This window comes from Aulonocara stuartgranti (assembly GCF_965226115.1).
Source record: "Aulonocara stuartgranti genome assembly, chromosome: 14".
Taxonomy (NCBI): domain Eukaryota; kingdom Metazoa; phylum Chordata; class Actinopteri; order Cichliformes; family Cichlidae; genus Aulonocara; species Aulonocara stuartgranti.
In genome coordinates, this window is record NC_138950.1 from 40628402 (window position 1) to 40652907 (window position 24506).

General features: G+C 47.4%; 1 protein-coding gene across 10 annotated transcripts in view; it reads right to left on the reverse strand.

Moving 5' to 3' along the window:
- phldb1b (pleckstrin homology-like domain, family B, member 1b) overlaps positions 1–24506 on the reverse strand; it is a 113762-nt gene that overhangs the window by 42031 nt on the left and 47225 nt on the right. For 9 of the 10 annotated variants that reach the window (XM_082504227.1, XM_082504224.1, XM_082504226.1 and 6 more), the window contains 2 exons: positions 12981–13106; positions 4156–5648 (listed from right to left, as the gene is read on the reverse strand). In XM_082504227.1, the coding sequence (XP_082360353.1) occupies positions 4156–5648; positions 12981–13106 (1619 nt within the window). Of the gene's footprint in view, positions 1–4155; positions 5649–9329; positions 9508–12980; positions 13107–24506 lie in introns of those variants that run through there. The other variant, XM_082504225.1, reaches the window with a different exon arrangement.

Here is a 24506-nt window from a genome sequence, read left to right on the forward strand (position 1 = left end):
GATTTAGATAGGCTCGTTACTCGTTACTTCGTGTGGTGGCATCGCGGAGCTTCCACAGATTCAGTAACATTAGCAAGTGGTGGAGGCCAGCAGGTGGATGAAGGAAAGGGGAGGCAGGAGGAGAGACCCGAGGCGGCCGCCGGTCCAAGTGTGAACTGAACCTCAGGTAAGAAGTTATGACCTGCAGTCTCTCTGGGTCAGATATAAACCAAGTTTAGGTGGAGTTTATTTTTGTTATGCTGACTTTTTACAGTCAGTTACAATAACTCGTACTGCATGCTAGCTAGCTTGACGGAGTTTCTATACAGCTGGGTGGTGCTATGATGTTACTGATGTTGAACTTTATTTTGTTCGTAGGTTAATTATTAGAGTTGCCAACCGTCCCGTAAAAAACAGAATCGTCTGGTATTCAGAGAAAATATTACGGGTTTCGTATTGAGGTGAAAAGGAACAGTTTGTCCTGGACTTCAGCTACAATGAAAAAGACACAAAGCTGCCTCTTCTTCTCTCATCCTCTCCTGTTTCTACTTCAATCATGAAACTGATCAATGATCAGCTGATCGGCTCTCTTGTTTGTTTATCGCCCACTTTGCGCTGAAAGAGGAAACCAGCGGATGTCGCGCTAAACAACAGCAGCACGTTTAAGCTTGATCAGCTGTTGTTAGAATTTATTTAATATTAATTTCTAGTATCAGCTGATGTTTGCTGGAGCCACAGCTGTAAAGCTGCTGGTCATGATGTTGGTTTGGATATGTGGTGAGAGGGAAACATGAAGATGAAACCAGGAGATGTCCTTACTGAACCATCAGAGCTGAACAGGTGATGGAGGAACACGTTTACCTTTTAGGTGACATGAATGAGTTGAAGTTATGAACTGTTTCTGAGAGACAAATAACACCAGGATCCTTTTCTAAGTAGCTGACAGCTGGTAACTGTGCAGGGGCGGGTCTAGCAAAGTGTTGCCAGGGGGGCAGGTAGGGCATTAACAGGGAAAGGGGGGCACAAAGAAATACTTTTCTTTCTTATTCTCATTTAAAATGTCTCACTTTTAAAAAATAATTATCTGAATCTTACAACAAACGATTGATAGATTGATGCATAAATACCATCAGAACAGTGAACATCACTGTCACAGCAGCGTTTGTTTGCATTCAAAGGCTTTATGATTTTTCCTATAATGGCGGCCGGTCTCTAGTCAAAATGTCCGGGACGATTTTTTTGTCCCAGTCCAGCCCTGTATGCAGCTCATCTGCAGTCTGGTGTTACCTACATCTTCCTATTCAGAAGGCAGAATTTCCGAGTTCTGAGTACAATCAAAGCACCACGACTGCAGTTTTTCTGTTGGATGTAAAAAGCTAGGATAGAACCAGGCGTGGGATTTCTCTCGTGGAAATGTGCACATTATCTTTTCCTTTCTATTGGTAGGTGGCACAGTGCACTGTGGCAGGATAGTGTTAACATGTAGGCAAGCTAGAAGACTGGCAAAGTTATGGAAGCAACACATTAACAAGAGAATTCTGAGTTAAACCAAAGTTACTTTCCCTAGTAACTAGTTACTCTGAAAGTAACGAGTAACTTGAAGTAACTGAGTTACTTTTGATAGAACTAGTAATGTAACTAAGTTACTATTTTAAAGTAACTTACCCAACACTGGTGATTTCATCCTGCTCTTGTGTGGTGACAACTGCAGTCTCATCGTCCTCCTGTGTTTTAATAAACACCAGGGCAAGTGTGCATCATTTACACTATGACATATGCTTTATACATCTGCAGCTGTAAGCTAGCTTTCTCCTGATTGGTCGGCACTCACAAACAGAAGGTGGGTGGGGCTCATAGACAGTATGGCTCTCTTCTCTTTTAGTATATATTAGGCATATTTGCATTTGTTTACATGCATTTCTGTTCATGTATGTGTTCGTGTATCCACTTTTCCAAAGGTATAATGTGCATTTTCACATTTTCTGTCACATGACCATATCAAAGATGGCTGACACGTCAGATCCATGAGCGTATCAATACTCGCTGTGAATAAAAGCCCAAGTTATAGAGCACTCGAAACGGACTCTAGATCAGATATGGTCACCACGGGCACAGCAGCACCATCTACACGCTACTGTGGATAAATCCACTCCCAGTCCTTACACTATAGTCCCTTTGCTCCTTACAAACTGTTGGTTGGCCTGCCATGTTTATTCATTCGGGTCCAGACTCGGGTCCAGACTCGGGTCCAGACTCGGGTCCAGACTCGGGTTGAGCAGCCCCCCGCTGCTCAGGACAAAAACGCAGCGTTTTGAAAACGCTCTCCAAAGCAGACACATTTAAAACGGTGCTTTCGTGTCAGTGTGGACAGCGAAAACTGAGACTTTTTGAAAACAATGACACATTTTAGTCATGTGATGCAGTCATGTGACCAATTAAACTAAGATAGTGAAGGGTATTATACTGCAGTTGTTTTGTTTGCTCTCAGGTTTGTCAGCCCTAGTATTCTCCCTGGCTTTTGCACCTTTGTACTTTTGTGTTACTCGCAGCAACAACTCCACCTCGTTGTTAGTCCATGTAAAAAGCTCGCTGCTTTTCCTCAACATTTTGCCGAAGTTTCAAAGAGCAGCAGACAGGAATGAGACCGGCCCAATCTTCTTGCGTTTCACGCATGTGCAGGACTGGAACGTGAGCGTTTTGGGCCGTTTCAATGTGGACGCACAACTCTGTGAAAAGGACAAAACGACAGTGTGGACGCCGAGCGGAAGCATCGTTTTCACATCTATCCGGGCCAGCGTGGACGCAGCCTCAGTTATTTTAATGAGGTCTTCGTACTGAAACTAAACTTCAGACGTACATGTTTAAAACAGCGGCACTGTTGGCTCACACAGTGAATCCTACCTGACCGCTCAAAGATGGATGAGCAGCCTAACAGCACCAGAGCCTTTCATGGATATATACAGTAAAAAATATTTTACTATTATTTTGATATTTTTAAAATGCAGTTTCACCCCAAACAAACACTTGATTGTCGTAGGGAGACATGTTGGCGTAACTAACCAGAACCTGCCGTGGAGCGCTCTGCAGGACCTCTGAGCCTGTAGAGGTTTAAACAGTCTCAGTGTGCAGATCTGATGCTGCCCCCGTGTCTCAGTGGGAGGTACAGGATGTGACCTGGCACGCAGACAGAGGGCACGTCGTCTCAGGCCATCCTACTCGGTCGATGTCACTCTGTCTTTAGCTTATAAAAAATACCCGTCTGTAATTACACGCCTTCTCACGCAGGCACAAACACACACAAAGGCTTTTTAAGGACGATTTCCATTCAGAGCGGCAGACAAGTTCAAGATGTCTACGGCGCTCCCTCGGCCCCCTCTGCTCAGTTTAGGAAACAACAAACAATGCGGTTGCTACGGGGCCCCGTGAGCCCCCCGAGAGAGACCGCATGTCAGCAGCAGTCTGGACAGCCAACGGCCAGGCTGCAGACAGTTTGCAAGCAAACACGCAGACCGTGCAATCGGTGCACCGTGCTCCTCCTGCAGGACACACACATTAGAGTATCTGCAGCACCTCCTCTGCTGATAATCACACTCATGAAAGAGCTTCAGCCACTTTCTCTCTCACTGGGAAGATCAGATCTGTGCTGTAAAAGTTTGACACCAATCATTCATGAATCTCTAGACGGTTCTCTGGAACGAATAATTAGTTAATAAAGTAATGAAAATGCCTGACACAGTCTTAAGCCCAGCGGGGAGACACTGAACCTCTAACAGTTACTACTGCTCACTCATCTCCACGTCTGCAAGGACCACGGAAATTAGACTGTTCAGGAAATTCATATGAAACAAGAGAGCTGGTTTGTTCAGCCTGTAGAGGTTTAATGCAGGCCCAGTGTTACACCATCAGCTGATGAGCTAACGAGTTCATTAATACAGTGCGTCTGTCATCACAGTTTGTGACTTTAGGCCTTTGAAAAGTCTTCTCCATGAATTAAAGCTACTGAATTAAAAAAGAGGATTACGAGATGAAAACCGTAAAAGGATCTGTCAGGATTATCAGCAACAACTCAGCTGGAAGAAAACACTGATCAGCTGACACGGCGCATCCATAAGCTGTTTTTTTAAAGACCGCTGAGTAACAACGGCACATCCCCGCTGAGGTACGGTCCCGACTCACCAGCCTCTCCATCTCCTGCTCGCGGAGCCTCTCCTCTCTCTGTCGTCGGTGGTACTCCAGCAGATCGTCCTCGTTGTCGCTGATCTCTGTGATGCTGTTCTTCCTCTCCCTCATACCGGGGTGCGGTCTCCCTGCAGACATCTTTCTGTGGGTCCTTGGGCTGGCTACAGGAGAGGAACCCGGCAACGAGCCCAGACTGTAAGCAGGCGACAAGGAATTCCCAAAGCTCGCTTTCCGTACCCCTGCACCCCCGACGCTGCCCTCCGTCAACAACGAGGTAGGGGATGGGCTGCGAGCTCGGATGCCTCTGCTGCAAGTCTGCTCCTCTGACTTGCGCCGAAGTCTGGGGCTCTCTGGAACAACCTTGCCCAGATTTGAGGGGCTGTCCAGAGTCCTCAGTGGGTTCACCGTGCCCGGAAGTGCCCCTGGGAGAACTGGGACCCCTCTGCGAGCCAAGGAGGGGCTTAAAGGTGGCAACTCTCTCATACTGCTGCCTGCTCCACCGCCCCCGTTCACCTCCACGTTCCTCCGGGCCAAGCGAGGGCTTTCCGGGGGCTGCAACGAGCGCGGATGCTGCTGGAGAGGTGATCCTTGGATTATGTGGACGATGGGGTCCAGGGGAGGCTGGAACGCTCTGGTGGGTTGAGAAAGCTGCCTGGAGGGGCTGGAAGTGAGAGAGCGATCGGCCAGAGGGGCGTGCTCTCTGAAGGGGCTGGCAGGTCTTTCCTGGAGCACTGTGGTAGTCTTGGTCCTGGGGCTGGAGGGCGACGGGGATGAACAGGTCGGAAACTTGGGTGTGGGCCTGGGGCTACTTGGCACAGCGTTTCTACCGCTAAGAGATTCACTGGAGGACAGAAGGGGGGTCTGCCGAGGGCTCTCAGACCCAGCTTGGCCCAGTCCTGTGTGGCTTGGCTTGGGGCTTGGAGGAGCCTCCGTTAAGACCTTTCGCGGCAACCTGGGGCTTTCCTGAACCTTTTGGCTCACCCCACTGCTGCTGAAGTTAGGCAGTATGGTCCGTGGCTGGGGTACCGGCGGAGGCTGGGCGGTGAAGTTGTAGCTAGAGGAGCGTACAGGCACTGGCGGCAGAGAAGAACTCTGGTCCTGGGGTCCTCCACTAGGAGATGGACTGGTAAAGCTTCCACTGCTGGCTGCTGAGGGGGAGGACAGTGGGGAAAAAGGAGGCGATGTGTTCTCATAGCTGGACCCCACAGACATGGCCCCTGGGCTGGTAGGAGGCGATAACAGATACCGGCCCCCTCCGTTGACCATGGGCGACAGAGGAGAGTGAGCTGCGGACTGGCCTCCGGGAGGCTTCATGGCGTCCGATGAAGAAGGCTGAGGGTCATCCATGACTAGAGAATCCATGATCTCCTGGAGGTCCCTCTCAATAGAGCTGACGATAGCGCTGTGCTCGGATTGGACTTTCTCTCCAGGAGCTGGGGGACACTGGGCTGCACTGGGCTGGTGATTCCCATTGACCAAGCTCTCTGTGTCTAGAGGGAAAGCAGAGAGAATAAAACGGGCATCAGACAGGTATTCAAACAGAGTCAACGATATCCTGCACCTCAATAACTCCCCCAGCTCCACCACATGCCCCGGCTCATTAGATATCACACAAAGAAAACATTTGCAGTGGGGCAGCGACGGCATTTTCATAATTCTAACAGCAGCAGCAAAAACAGACTGTTCAGGATACACTGTGCATCATGGCACGACTTAAACAGCAAAGCAGCAGTGATGAGGGTCCTTCAAAGGCTGACTACGACATTGCAAATCGCCATCAGTTATAGGGCTGAACGATTATGGAAAATAATCTAATTGCGATTTTTTTTGCCCCAATATTGCGATTGCGATGCGATATGCGATTATTTTTTAAGGTCTTTGTCTTCTGTATTATTAAACAAAGACAAGCAATACATCATATAGTATGGCCAATACTATATTACATTAATTTTAAACTGTTCTTTCCTGGAAGACAGACCTCTGTTATGATGACATGAGGTGATGCATGAATTGATGACTGACATTTTTATTTAACTTCTTCAATCACAACAGTATATTTGAACATACACAATAGTTTATTTTTAGCTTACAAACATTGAGCATAAAGTGCTGACAAGGAACCCTGGTGTAAACATTAAAATGAAAGTCAGTACAATGTGCAGATTGCAGAAATATACATAAACAAAATCAGTGGCTTTACCACACTCAGTTTTTCGACATCTGTGAACTACTAGACAGTCATTCAATTAAAAAATAATATTAAATAAATAAAACTAATAAATAAAAAATACACACATCTTACTGATCTCTGCAGTCAGTAACATTACACATAAAGTGCAAACATAATAGCAATTGTATAAACACACACACAAACACGCCTTTAAAGTTTAAAGGCGTGAAATTGGACGGTCTAGTTCTGATTAGCGTCACCGCTGTCTCGGTGGAGTTTAATAAACTCGGCCGTCTGCTTCTTGCTATCTAAAATATAACCAGACACTGGCGTAAATTCTCGACTGTCTCATACTTCTGTTTAATAAGTTTTCTGTTTGACGTTTAGTCAGCTGTGTGAAAACCAAGGAGGAACCCACCCGGGGGATTAATAAAGTTTTATTTTATCTAATCTAATAACTTTAATCTCAGCCAAACCGATTTACTCACGAACAAACAAAACACTGAAAAAAGCCCAACAATAACATTTTTAGGTTGTCTAAGTGACTTATATATTACGTTTAACCCGAGCAGCGAAACTCCGCGGTGATCTGAAAATGATGTGCCGGGAGTTGTGCCGTTCTCGGCCGCATCAGTAACCCTCGAGCTCCCGGCTAGCTGTCGAGCTGGTGGGTAGCAGACGCCTCTGAAAACGTCGAAGCACTTTTGCAAATATGGGATATCTTGATAAACCGAGCAGATATTTGATGTTTACACAGCTACTTTCTCGCCTGAAAATATGTTAAAAGTTTATTTTGTGACCCAGAAAGATTAGTATGAGTAATTTTAAAACTTAGTAGCGGCCGCCATTGCTGGAAACTGGAGTTTGGCTGGGCCGCGCTATGAATTCTGGGATATGGTAGTAATTTGGACAGCCTTCGGCGCGTCGCTGTGACGTAATCGGTCTACAAATGCGGCCTCAGGAGGATGCAGCCCATGAATTTGGACATGTCCAGAGTATAATCGCAGCCTTTGCGGTTAGAAAATTGCACTTGATCATGTCGCGATATTATCGCAAATGCGATATATCGTTCAGCCCTAATCAGTTAGCATCGCACAATGTTTTGGTTTTTTTAGTGCAAGGCAGGAAAAACAAAAGCACGCTCTCATTTGCGTGTGTACACCGACAACAGGAAAAAACATACAGCTCTCCACAGGCTTCAGGTTCTGGTTAGTTTTGCCCTCGAGCTCAGCGGGTTTTACAAGGACTGCTGTAACCTGTGGCAGCGAGATGACTCGGGAGAGCCGAGTGACATCAAGGATCACTAGATCCTTGATGTCACTCGGCTCTCTGACCGGCACCGACCTGACAGCACGGAGCGACGACACGGGAAGAAATGAAGCTCCAAACTAATATGAAAGACTGTGATTGGTTTCCTGCTGGACAGTCAGTCCCGTCACTGTGTTAGATGCACATCTTTGTTCTGGGCGGTCCAACCAGCTTTAGTATAAAAAGCCTCTGTGGGTAACGAGCTTTTTAATACAACTACCTTCAATGACTATGAGAGTAACACTGTTGGATGATCTCTTTCCCCTGAACAGAAGAAGTGCAGTGACACTGCCTTCCTTTAAGAGTCTTTAACCCTGATAACTTTCCATTATTCCTGTGCGGTTGTGTCACAGCGTTCCTTACTGTGCCGAAAACATCCTACGAGCCTTAGCCCCTCCTAACTCTTCACAGCCGCACTGAAATGAAACTATTTAAAACATGTACTGCCAGACTTCCTCACCTCCCCAGAGAGCTTCACAAACTGCTGAATTCGAACCTGTTATTTAAGATGCATTCAACGTCAATTTTCCAGCCTACTGTGGAAGACAGGTAAGTACAAGGCCAGAGAAGGGATTAGTAGTGAGGGGGAAAAGGAAGGAAGGACACACAGACGGCACTGGATAGGAGAAAATGTGCCTACATAACCCAATTACTGTATGGCCCGAAAGCAAACGTAGGACACAGGCCAGGTAATCTCATCTTAATCATCTTCCTCCAATGTCAGCACAGTAGATTATAACACCAGAAACACACAGCCACGTGGCTCTGAGGCAGGGAACACTCCACAGATCAGGTTTTATTCACCTTAAATGAGGATTATTGTAAGGTAGCGTCATCAGTGCAAACACAGAGGTAATAAAACAGCTGTCGTGTCTGAGAAGCAAATAAAAGAGTCAGTTTTGTGTCACAGAGGCAAATCCCATCAGTGCAAGTGCTTTAAAATACAGAAGCTTCACAAATAATGCATTAGCTGTGCCTGCTCAGCTGACACCACAGCAGCTATGCCTGCTTTTTCTCTAATAACGCCAAGCTCTGCCCACGTGACAGCCTCACCACAACTGAATATGAACGCATCTGCGTGTAAATAACACGGCAGTGAAGTAACAATGCTAGTGTCACATCGACCGTCACGGATCCTGATGTGAGGAACACACAATACGGGATAAAGGCGGCCGTTTGCTGAGGGAAAGCCCGTGCAATGATGTCATGGCATACAGACCATCGCCTCCAGCGCATCGCGACAAACTTCATTTAAAAACTGGCAATTTACGCCGGCGTGTTCGCGGGTAAAGACGAGCGCCGGCTTCAACATGACGGCATGATATTTTATCACACGGAGCATCCTCTGCTTTTCGGCACCAATTCCATCATATGGAAGCGCTAGCTAACAAACACACGCTTGGTTCATCTGCCATTACCCATTTCTCCCCCTGACAAGAACGCCGTATCATGCTGTTAGCAAAGAAGATCAGATGTATTTAGAGGAAATCACACAGTCGTGTTTATTAATGTGATATGATCCGAATAAAGATGCAAAGTCACAGTGATTGGTTCGAGTGTGTACCGCTGCTCTAAGACGTGCACACCTTCTTAGATAAATGCACGAATGAAAAATCGACGTATTGTTAATGGAGTTTGGCGTGTGACCGCTTGGCATCACTTTTCTCAGGCGCGGAGAGCTAGGGTTACTCACATGAAGGAATAAAACTGCGCCCCGGTCAGTTTCAGTGCGGTTCACCTGCTATATGACCCACACATGAGGCCACGTCCTCCGGACAGCGCTGACAGGGCGGCTGTGGCAGAGCTCCGCCGTGTCTGGCTCCACACACACCGAAGAGACACGGAGCTTCAACGCCGCGCTGACAGTTCAGCCGGGGTGCTGGGTACCGCTGCGGACCGCCGAACCGCTGGCGTCAGGTTACGCGAACAGTAACACGGCATTTCCGGTCTTGACTTTCAAAGTAAATCTCTATTAGCGTCAAGGGAACGTGCCACTGTTGAGAACATTTTCACTATTAAGGCCGATTTTAACTGAATATGAAAGTCCATAAAATACCTTAGAAGTGCAGTTTTACAATTAAACCCAGTTACGAAAAACAAATCGCTCTGAACTCCTGGTGACAGGCATTTATTTTATTTTGAAGGTACATTTGTATGACTGACCGTGTCGTGGTTTACTTAACGAAGCTTTTCCTGCCCGCAGTGATGAACCACTGCGAGATTTGCGAGCAGTTTGTCACGGCAGCACATTTTATTGTTCGTCACTGTTCTCTGTGTCAATAATGCAGGTTAGATGCGACCGAGGAGAAAGTATTGAAACGGCCCGTGTCCACGTTAAAGCCAGGGATGGCGGTGAGAGAGCGATGCAGCTTATTAGTTTACCCAAACAAGGCGAACCTCAAAAAGATAAACTTTGGGACAAAAGTCAGAAATGACAAATATCCCTGTGCATCCACCGTCTGTCTGAATATCTTTCCACATAAAAACACTCACACTGATCGAGCATGGTGAAATATTTAAAGGAAAATCAGAGAGGTTCTTCTGGGATGGAAATGTGGGTTTGGAAATGGAAAACAGGGGCAGGAAATATGTGGCGGTTACCCTGTTAAATGGCAAAAAGATCCCCAGTTTGACGTCCTAATAGTGCTTTATTAATAAGCACTTGCTTTCATCTCATAATAGTGAAAAAAAGAGATTCAGCATGCAGCAGTGCCAATCTAAAACCACAACTGCATCCCCAGCCTTCAGCCTTGTCCTCAGAGCTGTCCAGCAGCCAAGTCACTGGGAGATAAAGGCCTTTCACTGGGAAGAATACAGAAGGCTGGGGAACAGGGACCAGAGGGGAAACCCAGGCAGGGAGGGCGCAGAGATGGGAGACAGCACACTGGAACTGGGAGCTTTATAAATAGCCTCTGAAAAGGATACTGTAACCCCAGCCATCAGCCACTTTAAGGAACCACAAAGCCGTCTGCTGGCCTCGCACTGAGATACAGGAAGTGCCAGCTGGATGAAAATCCAGCAAAGCTTGCAGAAACTAAACGAGACAGGTAAATGCGACGGACGCCGCTGCAATTTGTGACTCTTTGCTGGTCTTCAGTGGAGGATGTGACAGTGTGTGGCTGTCTGTCTCTCTGTCTTGCACAGAAACTGATGACATGTCCTCTCCGCCAGCGCCACGTGGGACAGGCTCCAACCCCCCTCCAAACCTGATAAACAGCTAAGGAAATGGAGGGCGGACTGACAGAGTGGTGCAAAGTGCACACGACTCTGGAGAATTGCATGAGGTTTGATTTTGCAAGACAATCGTTACAAAGTGATGCAAGTTTTAGGATTCACAGAAGTAGGCCATAAACAACTAATATGCCAACCAGCGCCACCAGGCTGCTGACAACACCAAACGTCCCCTGTCTGCAGGACTCATTGCAGTGTTACCATGTATGTGTGGCAGCATGGTCCCGTTAGGGAGATCAGAAGTCCTCAGGAGCCCTGGACCAGCAGAACTGATTTAAAGCAGACTCAGAGATTTCCATCAGTAATTTTTCCTTCATTCACGTGTGTATGGAAAACAGACTGTATACTAAAGACAGAAGCAGGATCACCCATTGTTAGCATTTCCACACTGACCATCTCGGCGTTTTGCAGCATTTTGTGACGAGGAAATAGCAACGAGCAGCGCTGACTGTGAAACGAAGGGAAGCTGCAGACTGATGGGCCGGCGGCATGTCAATCACAAGGTCACCATGACCTCATTGATCCTCTATTTGTAATCAGAAGGTTGCCGGTTCGAGCCCCGGCTCGGACAGTCTCGGTCGTTGTGTCCTTGGGCAAGACACTTCACCCGTTGCCTACTGGTGGTGGTCAGAGGGCCCGGTGGCGCCAGTGTCCGGCAGCCTCGCCTCTGTCAGTGCGCCCCAGGGTGGCTGTGGCTACAACGTAGCTGCCATCACCAGTGTGTGTGTGAGTGGGTGGATGACTGGATGTGTAAAGCTCTTTGGGGTCCTGAGGGACGAGTAAAGCTCTATACAAAAGCAGGCCATTTTTATTTTACTCTAATGGAATCTTTACCCGTTTACTCAAGTCACACATCAAGTAGGTCTGTGAGTCATTACAAAGAGTGCAGGTTTCATACTCATACAGCAGCTTCACATTTCAGACCCACAAACTGTCTCCATCTTTTGTGTACAGGTATACACGTTATGTGCTTGATGGAACGTGACATCCACGTGTGGTGCTTCAGTCTATCAGCTCTGTCCAGCCGTCACACCTGTACTGACTCTACCTGCACCATGAATCTGGAGAGATGCTCCGAGGTATCGTAAAGACAGGAAGTGACTACAGTTTGTTGATCCTAGAGCACAAACTGCATCTGTACATCGCAGAGATTCAGCCTAACCACACTCACGCTGACTCACAGCTGACACACACTAGTTCACACACAAAGATAACATGTGCCACTTTCAAGTCTTTTCAAGCTGACACGGCGGACATGCTGCGTTTATCATGGGAGTGGCATAAGCAATCTTCATCTGAACGCAACTCAGGAATGCGTAATTGGTACGTTTCTAAACAACGGAAGGCTTTCATTAGTGGATCAGGAAGTCCAGAGCAGGCAGCGTGCCTGTGTGCTATACTTATCCCCTGGTGGCACGCCGTGTCAACTGTGGGGGAGGACGGGGGACGAGATGCTGTGACAGATCCCTGGAAGTATAGCTTGCCAAGAGAAGGTACACTTACAGCTGTGGACACACACACACACACACACACACACACACACACACACACACACACACACACACTTTGCCTGGAGACAGAGGAATGAGATGAAACATGCATGGTGTGAGCTCGGTCCCAGCTGGGCCCTGCTCAGGCTCTGGGCTCCAACAGACCCTCCAAGTGACGACGAGGGTCTGATAACAGAGCTGCAAACAGAACTCTGACCAATCTATGACTCTGCAAATATAAAATGTCTTTTTAATGAAACACCAACCAAAGTAACTGAGAGCAGCTGACGTTTGAAAAGCCAACAAACACACAAAAGTCTGCTGCTCCACTTGCTCCACCCTTGTGTGGAGTTTACTGCTGTACAAGCAGCCACCTGTAAACTACACCTCTCCACCTCCAGCACCCGCCTTTTTACCGTCTGCTCCTTTCATCCGTGCAGGCCGAGCTGAAAATGAGATTTCTTACGGGGGAAACGAGGTCTTTCTGTTTCCTGGACAAAGTGCCAGTGCTGAGCTTTTCAAAGTGATTTGTGTTTGCGAGGTGTGGAGTCAGTGCTCCCGAGTAATAACAGTCAGGATATACTACGTATGTATGTGGAAACCCCACAATAACGGCACAGTACCTGCACAGAGTCTGTAGTCCCCAGCAGAGACACTTCCTCCTTGGGGCATCATACTCTTCATCCTGAAGGCTTCCTCAGGGTGGTTGAAGCGAAAGAAGGCTGATTGGCCAAAACACAGCATGCAGCCTGGAACAGAAGCACATACATTTCATTTTCACCTGTGCTTAGTCATCACATCCCTGTACCCTGTAGCTCTGCCACGGGAAGCTAGCAGGTCACAGGTGTGCCACAATTATGTGCAGTTGTTTTAGGGTAGGTGGGGCTACAGGGGTGGGAACCTTTGGAGAACCGTTATCATTGTTATCATTGAATACTGTAAAGTATTTTTGCCCGAAATGCCCACCCCCCACGTCACCCGCCATGCAGGTCGAGAATCACAACCAATGTTTGTCTGCAATATCTCTGAAAACTCTCCAAAAATGTCTTTTATTGAACAGTTTCTGATGTATAAAGAACTCCTGGTCCAGCTATGAGAGGAAAACGCTCAGCACAGCCACACATGCTTAGTGCGACCGGGACAAAAAAAGCAAGAGGTTTGCTGTTTGTTTGGGAACAAAGGCATCACTGCCATTCAGTAGATGGCACTAAGGCTTTAATGTGTGTGCTAATATGATGCTAAAGCTCAAAAACAAGTACCAAATCTTCATTTAAAGACTATAAAGAGCTAGCTTAGCAATTCATTAGCAGAAATACTCACTTCCCCACACTAACCAACAACTTTTAGTTTCTGACTGTTTCCTGTCTTATTTAAGACATGAACATTACAGGAATGAAGTGGACTGCTAACCATTTAGGAAGAGCCAGCATAGTTTTATTCCACATTTACAGTCTTTATGCTAAGCTAGGCTAAAGTGTCAAATTCCTTAGGTAACATAAAAACCATCCATCATCCATCCATCTTCATCCACTTTATCCGAGGCCGGGCAGCAGCCTAAGCAAAGAGGCCCAGACCTCCCTCTCCCCAGCCACCTCCTCCAGCTTGTCCGGGGGAACACCAAGGCGTTCCCAGGCCAGCCGAGAGATATAATCTCTCCAGCGTGTCCTGGGTCTGCCCCGGGGCCTCCTCCCGGTGGGACATGGCTGGAACACCGCGCCCAGGGGGCATCCTTGTCAGATGCCCGAACCACCTCAGCTGGCTCCTTTCGATGTGGAGGAGCAGCGAAGTAAAAGCGAAGCTCTCAATTTACCGGTCGATCTACGTCCCTACCCTCACCTATGGCCACGAGCTGTGGGTAGTGACCGAAAGAACGAGATCGCGGATACAAGCGGCAGAAATGAGCTTCCTCCGAAGGCTGGCTGGCCTCTCCCTTAGAGATAGGGTGAGAAGTTCAGCCATCAGGGAGGGGCTCAGAGTAGAACATAAACACCAATCTAAATTTAAAAAGTAAACAACATTTTCCTCAAATATATTTCCTTTGACATGCAGTGAAGTACAGGAACAAAGTAGTACAAACAGTAAGCATATCTGTGTGTGTACTAATAAATATGCTGCGACTTTCCACCACAGCCCGACTCATTCCTAATATTTCACATACAGACGTGAGCAGCATCGTAACGCTCACAGAGACTGGAAACAAACTATCCCTGAGAAACTGCTGATGCGTCTCATAGCAGCATCCAGTCTGAGCACAGAGCGCACATGACCGTTTGAATCGCCAACACAGACGTAAGTAAGGTGAACACGAGGTGTCCGAGTTGTTCTGACAGCATCAGGAACGAGCTCACAGACGCTGTGCTGACTCAACCATCATCCACACAGGGCAGAGGGCACACCGTCCTCTGGCACGGTGCAAACGGGCCACTGATGACACTTAAACCTGATATAGCTGGATGAAGACTGCAGAAAACAAAGTACAGAAAAGATCTGAGACATGTCCAAGTTCAGGAGACACATCTGTACAAACTGTCAGGACGGTTTCTCTGCTTTCTGGGAAGCAGGAAGGCACATCGGAACTACAAAGATTCAAAATATATCTAAATAGTTCCCAACTTCAAAACGTCTGACTTCTCGTCACATCGGTTTACACAGCAGAACAATCTGATCTGCCTCTGCCTGACATCCTGTTTCTGCAGGAGCTACGTCCAATTAAAGAGATAAGATGATAAAATGCCGTTTCAGCAGATCCACGATAAACAAAGTCTGGTCAGAATAATTCTATAAAGAAAACTTCACAAAATTCACATCCATTGCCCTGAGCAGCTATATTCTAGCTGCAACACGCTACAAGCTAACGGGCCGGTCACAAAATGTATGAATCACAGTGCAGTCCAATAAGCTTTAAACACAGCGGTACCTCCGTGTCCTGGTGAGAGCTCAGTGTTGCTCTCACACTCACTTTTTAATGGTTGTACCGGAATTAGTTGAACCTGCTGCAGGTTCTGGCTGGGGTCCGCGTCCTGCCTTATAAAGGACGTCCATCACCAAATGGACTCTTCTCCAGGAGACACTTGTTGCACAAGTTAATGTGTGAAATGCTGTGTTAGAAAAGACTGAACGAACACTAGTCCTGCTGAACTCTGCAGCTCCCAGGTGGCTCAGGACTAACAGGTGCCTGTCTAATGCATTTACACAGATTTCCATTGTCAGAGTAAAAATGTGCAGCAATGGTTGTTTGACTTTGTCCACCAAACTCAGAGCCGTCCTGTGTTCGGGTGAATGTGTCTGCTACAGTGTGATGCAGCGTTTCACTCAGATGGAACCAGCGCCACACACTCCCCAGCTCTGTGTGGTGATATCAATCACATCCACCTATCTGGTTTGAACATCAGAGTACATCATTCACAGAACTCATTCAGCTCCTTCATGTGCCATGAGCCCGATAACAGATCAGCAGTCGCACGTTTATGGTTTTCTCAATACGGCATCATTATGTCCTGCTGACATGACGAGGGAAAGGTCTTCCAGGCCAGCCGGAGATAAGATCCCTGCCTGTCGTTGTGAGGCCTGAGGTAAAAACAGGAAATGCTGCTGTGATGGACGACAGAGCCAGATTGGCCTTTTATTATGGAGAGACACACACGCTGACAGCCTGGGGAAAAACACCTGATTACATCCTGAGCCGTGGGTGAGGCCTGATGGAAAACAGGTGCAGACTGCTGCTAACATGAGCTTAGCACAGAGGGGTCAATGCCACTGCAAAAAACAACAACCTGTGTAGAACGGTGCATGGACTGCTTCTTACACAGCACGCTTCTACAACTGTCTATGCAAGTGCTTCTAATATTCATACTCTGATGGACGCATCGCAGAGGAACTTGGGGTTAGCATCTTGTCCAAGATATTTGGCATGTAGACTAGAGCAGACGGGGATCGAAGCACCAACCTTCAGCAACAGCCCTAGAATACATTTACTTCTCTTTTTCTCGTTTGCATGTCATAGGCTGGTAGCAACTATTAAAGTCTGGCTGTAAGCCACTCGAACATGGCAGAAGCATAGATGTATATGCTGTGGTCAAGTCAACATTCATGTTTTACATGAAATAATACTGTAACGTCAGAAGCAGCCATATTTGAATGGCAAGGTGGAGTGCTAAGCTAGCAGCTAACGCAGCAAGCTTTGTTAGCTGCTGGTTATGGACCAGCCTCTAGTGGCCATTAAAGGAACTGCAGGAGGTTGCTGTTTGGCAGAAGATCCCTGTTTAACTACTGCAGCATGAATAGTACCAGTTATACTCTAATCGTTTACACACTAAATTTCAATGTAAAAACATAGAAAGCATCGTCCCTGTAATAAAAATGATTCCTGTACTGTAAAATAACGTGTTGATGCTAAATGCTAATAATGATATTTATATTAGTGCTATAAAATAAGATAAGATAAGATAAGATAACCTTTATTAGTCCCACACGTGGGAAATTTGTTTTGTCACAGCAGGAAGTGGACAGTGCAAAAGTTATGAGGCAAAAATTAGAATACAATAAGAATAAATACAGTACACAACTGTACAGAATAGAATAAAATAAAATACTATATACAGTAGAATAAAATAAAATAAATATACAATAAGATAAAAATAGAATACAAATACAAATACTATATACAACTGAGTAAAAATACAACAATGACAGAAAGGATTATTGCACTTAGTATTATTGCATATGTATGGATGTGTGTGCTTGATCAGTTAAAGTCTTTATTATGGAGTCTGACAGCAGTGGGGAGGAAAGACCTGCGAAATCTCTCCGTCCCACACCGTGGGTGCCGCAGTCTCCCACTGAAGGAGCTGCTCAGTGCTGTCACAGTCTGCTGCATGGGGTGGGAGATGTTGTCCATCAGGGATGACAGCTTAGCCGCCGTTCTCCTGTCACTCACCACCTCCACTGGGTCCAGAGGGCATCCTAGAACAGAGCTGGCCCTTCGGATCACCCTGTTCAGTCTCTTCCTGTCCCCAGCAGAGATGCTGCCGCCCCAGCAGACCACACCATAAAAGATAGCAGAAGCCACAACAGAGTCATAGAAGGTCTTCAGGAGTGGGCCCTCCACTCCAAACGACCTGAGTCTCCGCAGCAGGTACAGCCTGCTCTGCCCTTTCCTGTAGAGGGCGTCTGAGTTATGAGTCCAGTCCAGTCTGTTGTTCAGATGAACACCAAGGTACCTGTAGCTGTCCACAGCCTCAATGTCCATACCTTGGATGTTCAGTGGTTGCAGTGGAGAATGCTTGTGCCTGCGGAAGTCTACCACCAGTTCCTTGGTTTTACTGGCGTTGATCTGGAGGTAGTTCAGCTGGCACCAGTCCACAAAGTCTTTGGTCAGACCTCTGTACTCCTTGTCGTCCCCATCAGTGATGAGGCCGACTATTGCAGAGTCATCAGAGAACTTCTGCAGGAAGCACTGGGTGGAATTGTGGGAGAAGTCTGCAGTGTAGATGGTGAAGAGGAACGGAGCCAGAACCGTTCCCTGTGGGGCCCCCGTACTGCAGACGACCCTGTCCGACACACAGCCCTGAGTCCTCACATACTGTGGTCGGTCGGTGAGGTAGTCCAGGATCCAGGTAGTGAGGTGATGGTCCACTCCAGAGTTCTCCAGCTTGTCCTTCAGAACCGAGGGAAGAATAGTGTTGAAGGCACTGGAGAAATCAAAGAACATGATTCTCACAGTGCTTCCAGCGGTCTCCAGGTGAGCGAGGGAACGATGTAGGAGGTGAATGACGGCATCATCCGCTCCAATGCCAGGCTGGTAGGCAAACTGAAGTGGGTCCAGTGATGAGCTTGTTAGGCGCCGAAGCTGAGCCAGGACCAACCGCTCCAGGGTCTTCATCAGGTGGGATGTCAGAGCCACCGGCCTGTAGCTGTTGAGGTCCTTGGGGCGTGAAGTCTTTGGCACTGGTACAACACAGGAGGTTTTCCAGAGCTGTGGGACTCTTCCCAACCTCAGGCTCAGGTTGAAGAGGTGCTCCATCACCCCACACAGTTGGTCCGCGCAGGACCTGACGACCCTCGAGCTGATGCCATCTGGACCCGCTGCCTTCTTGCCATTAATCCTCCTCAGTTCCCTCCTAACCTGGGTGGTTGAGAGAGACAGGCTGAAGCCTTGTGTTGAGTGTGTATTGGATGCTGTTGTTGGGGGTGGGGGGGAGTGAGCAGGGTGAATAGAGGAGGTGTGAAGTGTCTGAGGTGGAACAGCAGCAGTGGGGGTGGATTAGCAGTCCAAGAGCAGAACTGTGCTGATTCACATTAGTATTTATTTCTGCCACCCGTCTCTGTTTCCACCAGTGTTACAACACCGTCCTCTGCATAGTTTTGGTATTTTGCACAGTTCAGTATTTGCAGGATAATGAGTGCACCCTCAGTCTAGTCACGAACGAGGAAACACAAGAACTCGCTGAAAAGGACGTTTAAAAGCAGCCGTCGGTACGCTGCTGGTGCGGCCCTCAGAGCCACGTCGGCTGAGCCTCCATGCCTTCACGCGCTCCACAACTTCAGCGCTTATCCGACTTTTCTGCCTCCCTGCTGTGTCCTCTGGATTCTGTCCACTTTCACTGAATCACACCCCTTCCTCTGACTTGCACGAACATGATCTCCCTGGTGAACATCAACTTAGGCATTTAGGAAGCTCCTGGTTAAAACAATGTAGCTTGAAGAGGCATGTATCTGACACTGTGGTGACACAGTCATCACTCACTCTGAGCCTACAAGGGTTTGGTGATGCCTCTGCGGCCTCGTTTTCACGCAGGAGTTCTGTGTTGATTGGAACAACAGTGACGACTGAGGCTAACAGCTAGCTGCAATAACAACATTTCTTTAACATACTTACTGCTTATACAGTCCTGCTCTTAGAATTTAATCAGTATTAAATATGTGCTAGTGTGCTGTATTTTGGTGGTTAGCTATTGGATTGGACATGGAAAATATCTAAGCTAGAAAACATAAGGTATTAGCATTTTCCGAGCCTTGGCTATGCTAATTAGCAAATGCTAAATCAACACTTACTGAAACCAACAGGGCACCAGTTTCAGCTTTATTCAGTTTCGATGTGCTGATTTATCTTTAGAAATGAATATTGAAGTGTTTCACCTTTATGTCAGATGTGAACAGAACTAATAGCAGAGGACTCGACGGCTGTCACAGACCTCTGTTTGTCCCACTGCCACATTTTGCTGGTTTGGCCACTTTGGAGGTGATAACATATCTTTTGTGTAGTATGTTTACCGTCATCATGGGGCCTTTATTGCTCACTGTGTTTCATGGGCAAACATCTGTGGCTAAATGGAATGTGGCCACATTAGTGATTACAGTGTGTCTTTGTGAGATACGATGTACAGAGTCAGGTTTATGCCTGAGTTCATGCTGGATGATTCACATTAGCAGCCACTGCTTTGTTGTTCTTGGCCTTAATGCATTAGTCTCACTGCAGTTTGTGGTGTGAGCCAGCTGAATTAGTTGTGCAGTTATTAAGGATGATTCTCGCTTTAGGGTGTAAGCTCCTCGCCTGCTGCTTATGTACGTCTGACAGTGTGAGATTTACTCTGACTTTGTGTTTTTAATAGCACGGCTTTCATTTAACTGTCACTCAAACAGCTTATTTAACTGTTAAAATACAAAATTGTGATTAAGATTCAACTTTGATAAACTGTGCAGCTCTAGTAGCACGTAATCTCAGAACGACAACCTGTTAGTGACAAACTGTTTGAGCATCTTAGCTAGCTCAGCACACAGCAGACAAAAATACCCAAAATATGTGATTCCAGTTTGAATGCTCTAACCACTGTGATCCACCACAGCAACATCTTTGTGAAATTTGCAGATGACACCACAGTGGTGGGGCTCATTTCCAAGGGAGACGAGTCTACGTACAGAGACGAGGTGGAGCAGCTGACGTCATGGTGTAAGGCCAATAACCTCCTCCTCAACACTTCAAAAACCAAAGAACTCATAATAGACTTCAGAAGGAAAAAGGCAGAGATCCAACCACTATTCATAAATGGGGACTGTGTAGAAAGGGTGGCAAGCTTCCGCTTCCTGGGAGTCAATATAGAGGAGAACCTTTCCTGGAGTGTGAACACCTCCGAGCTGCTGAAAAAGGCCCAACAGAGACTGTACTTCCTTCTCAGGAGGAATAACATCACACAGAGACTGCTGGTGTCCTTCTACAGAGCCACCATTGAGAGTGTTCTAACTTACTGCATATGTATTTGGTACACTAGCTGCACAGGGGCTCAGAGGAGAGCACTCCAAGGGATCATTAACACCGCCCAAAAGATCACTGGCTGCCCTCTCCCCACACTGGAAGTTCTACACAACGCCCACTGTTTTAAAAAGGCCCAAAACATCATAAAAGACACCTCACATCCTGGCCACTCCCTGTTCGAACTGCTGCCCTCAGGCAGACGGTACAGGGCAATCAGAGCAAGGACTAATAGACTCAAACACAGCTGTTATCCAACTGCAATAACACATCTGAATACTACAAAAAAATGTCCATCACGCCACTCTTGTGTTAATCTATGCACGGTCTGAAGCATGTGTGTGGGAATGTATGTGAATGTTTTACTGTTACATCTTATTAGTATTTTAAGTATTCTATCTATTTTATTTATTGAATTTTATTGTTTTATTTATATTTTGATATTGCTAGGGATGATGCAATGATCGGGGACCATTCTTCATTTCGTTGTTCTCATGACAATGACAATAAAGTTTCTGATTCTGATCAAATAAGCAAAAATATCAATAACATGTAGGGCGACACAATTTCACTGACTCAATCATAAGTGAAGCTGTTGTGTTAAAGGGCATCGTCATGCCACAAAGGCCCGTTTTATACAGGACAACTGATATTCAACGTCTTTTTCTTACTGTGAAGTTGACATTAGGACAGCAGATGTGCAGAGTGGATTTAATCTTTTATAGCTGTCAGGGTTTGGTGTTTGTAATCAGCTATAACAGTTGGTCCATGAAACATGGCGTCACTGTTAGTCTAAACTCCAAAAACCACATTCCTGTTCAAAGCGAGCCTCACTGCCCATCAGGAGACTTTTACCTCAGCACATTTTGGAAAATGATTTCACTGGATTTGAATTCTAATGGTCACCAGTTCATGTCCAGAACAAGTTCTGCTAAGGCTGCAGTTGTACTTCTAGCTCCATCTTTGCTCAGTCCAGGACTCTGAGTGCCACCACTGCGATATGGAGACCTCCACACATCCACGCCCAGCTCAGGCTGAGAGGAAGCCAACTTTACAGGATGTAAAGGACAGCTCACTGGTTTGTCATGGACGACACCCGGACAGGCTGCACACATGCCTGTGAGACCACTAACTGCCACAGACTGTGAATAAATCCCACCAGTGTGGGGCTGTCCCGTGGACATGTGGACATACGGGACACGGTGATGGACACGGTGATGCAGAGGCTGCTGGAGTGTGATGGACAATGTTTCTCCTCCTCGGTCTCTCAGCACTAACCTCTGCTGGCATTGACTGTGTGTGTGCGCGTCTGTCTGTCTGCGTGTGTCCGTGCGTGTCTGTGTGTGCGCGCGTCTGTGTGTGTGCGTGCGTCTGTGTGCGTACGTCTGTGTGCGCGCGTCTGTGTCTGTGAGTCTGTGTGTGCGTGCGTCTGTGTGTGCGTGCGTCTGTGTGTGCGTGCGTCTGTGTGTGCGTGCGTCTGTGTGCGCGCGTCTGTGTGTGCGTGCGTCTGTGTGTGCGTGCGTCTGTGTGTGTGTGTGCGTCTGTGTCTGTGAGTCTGTGTGTGCGTGCGTCTGTGTGTGCGCGCGTCTGTGTGTGCGTACGTCTGTGTGTGTGTGTGCGTCTGTGTCTGTGAGTCTGTGTGTGCGTGCGTCTGTGTGCGCGCGCGTCTGTGTGCGCGCGTCTGTGTGTGCGTGCGTCTGTGTGCGCGTGTGTCTGTGCGTCTGTGTGCGCGCGTCTGTGTGCGTCTGTGTGTGTGCGTCTGTGTGTGTGAGAGGCTGCCCAGGATCAGCCCGACAGAGATCACACAGTTCATAGATGAGCGTTCAGAAACAGTGGCAGGCTTGTCCCACTGTGGGAGTGGGCTGTCATGCTGAATGCACTGGAAGCTCTGACTCTGTGCAGGATAAGAAACATGACAGCATTGTCCATCAGAGGAGTGGCTAATAATCGACCTGTGAAACTTTCACATTCACCCAGTGATTCCCAGTTTAGGCACATCTATGGTTTCCTTATTGTTCTTCATTTATACTGGTTTACACTGTGGATGCTCACATTAGACTCATGGAAATAATCCTCCTCACTTCAGATAGTGTCTGTCTCCTGAATCCAAACTGGAAGTCCACAGAGGAGGGGCCTGAAAACTGAACTGCCTCCCATTAAGTACTCTGGGAACAACAGGTAAGCTTTACTGGGCTGGTCTTTATTGTCAGGGCGAGTGGGGTCTGATAACTCAACACTCCGTGTGTGAGGATTTAACAGGGGAGGAGCCGGTATGGGACAGACGTGCTCGCTCCGTCTGGTCCCGGTCAGTGATGTCTCCGTCTTCTGTTTCTGGCTCTTTATGTCCCAACAGAGCGTTTTCCACGCTCACATACATGACATAGTAAACACACGTGTTCCCAACCACGCGTGTGTGTCTCCGTTTCATGTCAGAACCCTGCTGTGACAAACATCTGTTCATTTAACAATAACCCGAGCACGCTGACATTTCCAGGGATGAAGAGACGACGACCTTTAAAGGGAAGTTTGTCCTCATTTATTCCTGAATCCCAAAGCAGAAGTGATGTGACATTTACCAAACCGCTCCATCTGCTGAAACGCTGCCGGTGAAGTCCATGACGAGAACTCTCTCTGTGCCAATCAGCACTTCAGTGCAGCTTCTCATCGGAGGGATGCTCCCGCTGTGTGGAGCATCAGATGGTCCTCCACTAAACAGGTACAGATTTATGATCCAGGGACACGAGAAGCATTCACCCGGGTGAGGTTTACACAGATGCTCTAAACGGGCCGTGGATCCCACTCAGTGCAGACGAGCTGGGGCGAGTCAGGGCGATACATCACGCTCCATATGGAGCAGCCACACGGTGACACTGACAAAGTGCTGCGCTTCATTGGGCAGCTACAGGAACCAATGGTAATTTAGGCTCATTGCAAAGCCAATAAAAAGGAACGACAAATGTTCCTCTGGGAGACGTCAAACTTTGGATCACTCGGCAAAAAGAACGAGCAGGACACGAGCTTATCTCTACTGTCTGCTCTCAAACGCCAGCCTCCACCCGAACGCCGAGGCTTTCCATCTCATCTCCACCGCTAACAGACCTTCCTTCCTCATACTGAACACAGCACAGGGTGGGACGATTAATGAGGCAGCAGAGAGGCCGAACCCTGACCACGCAGAGGAATGAAGCACTCCTAAAACCACACAGTCTGTTACTTAGACGAGAAGGGCTCTGAGGGAAAGACTTCAGGATGGGTCTCCTTCTGACCGCAGCTTCATCTTCAAGCGTTAGCCATGAATTATGCTAATGACACAGAAATATTTCCAAGAACAAAACTTGTATGTCCCCAGGTGGCCCAGGACGACTCCACAGTCCTGCTTAGCTGGGGTGACAGGGAAGATGAACTGAGGGGTGATGAAGGTCAAACTCTTTGGTGATCAGCTTTCCTCTGAGCCAAGATGGTAAATGGCCTGTATTTATATAGCACCTTACTAGTCCCTAAGTACCCCAAAGCGCTTTACATATCCAGTTATCCACCCATTCACACACTCAGTGGTGGTCCACTGAGTGTGTGAATGTGTGTGTCCCTTTTGTTGGGTCTGTGTTTCCACAAGCCCCGCTAGTTTAGAGACTTATCATGAAGAAAACAAGACATAACAGAACATCTTCAACCCGCTAGCGAGGGAAGTCTTTGGTCAAGAACCAGCTCTTGGAGCTCACGCTGCTAACCTGTGTCCAGCCCAAAATCCTTCAAAGAGCAGCTTCCCTCGCAGCTATTTATTGACAAACTGTTACAATACACATCACAGCACAAGCACCTCCCACCGTAAAACCCCCCAATGGTTCTAAGACAAGGTACCATATGTGTGTGTGTGTGTGTGTGTGTGTGTGTGTGTCTGTCT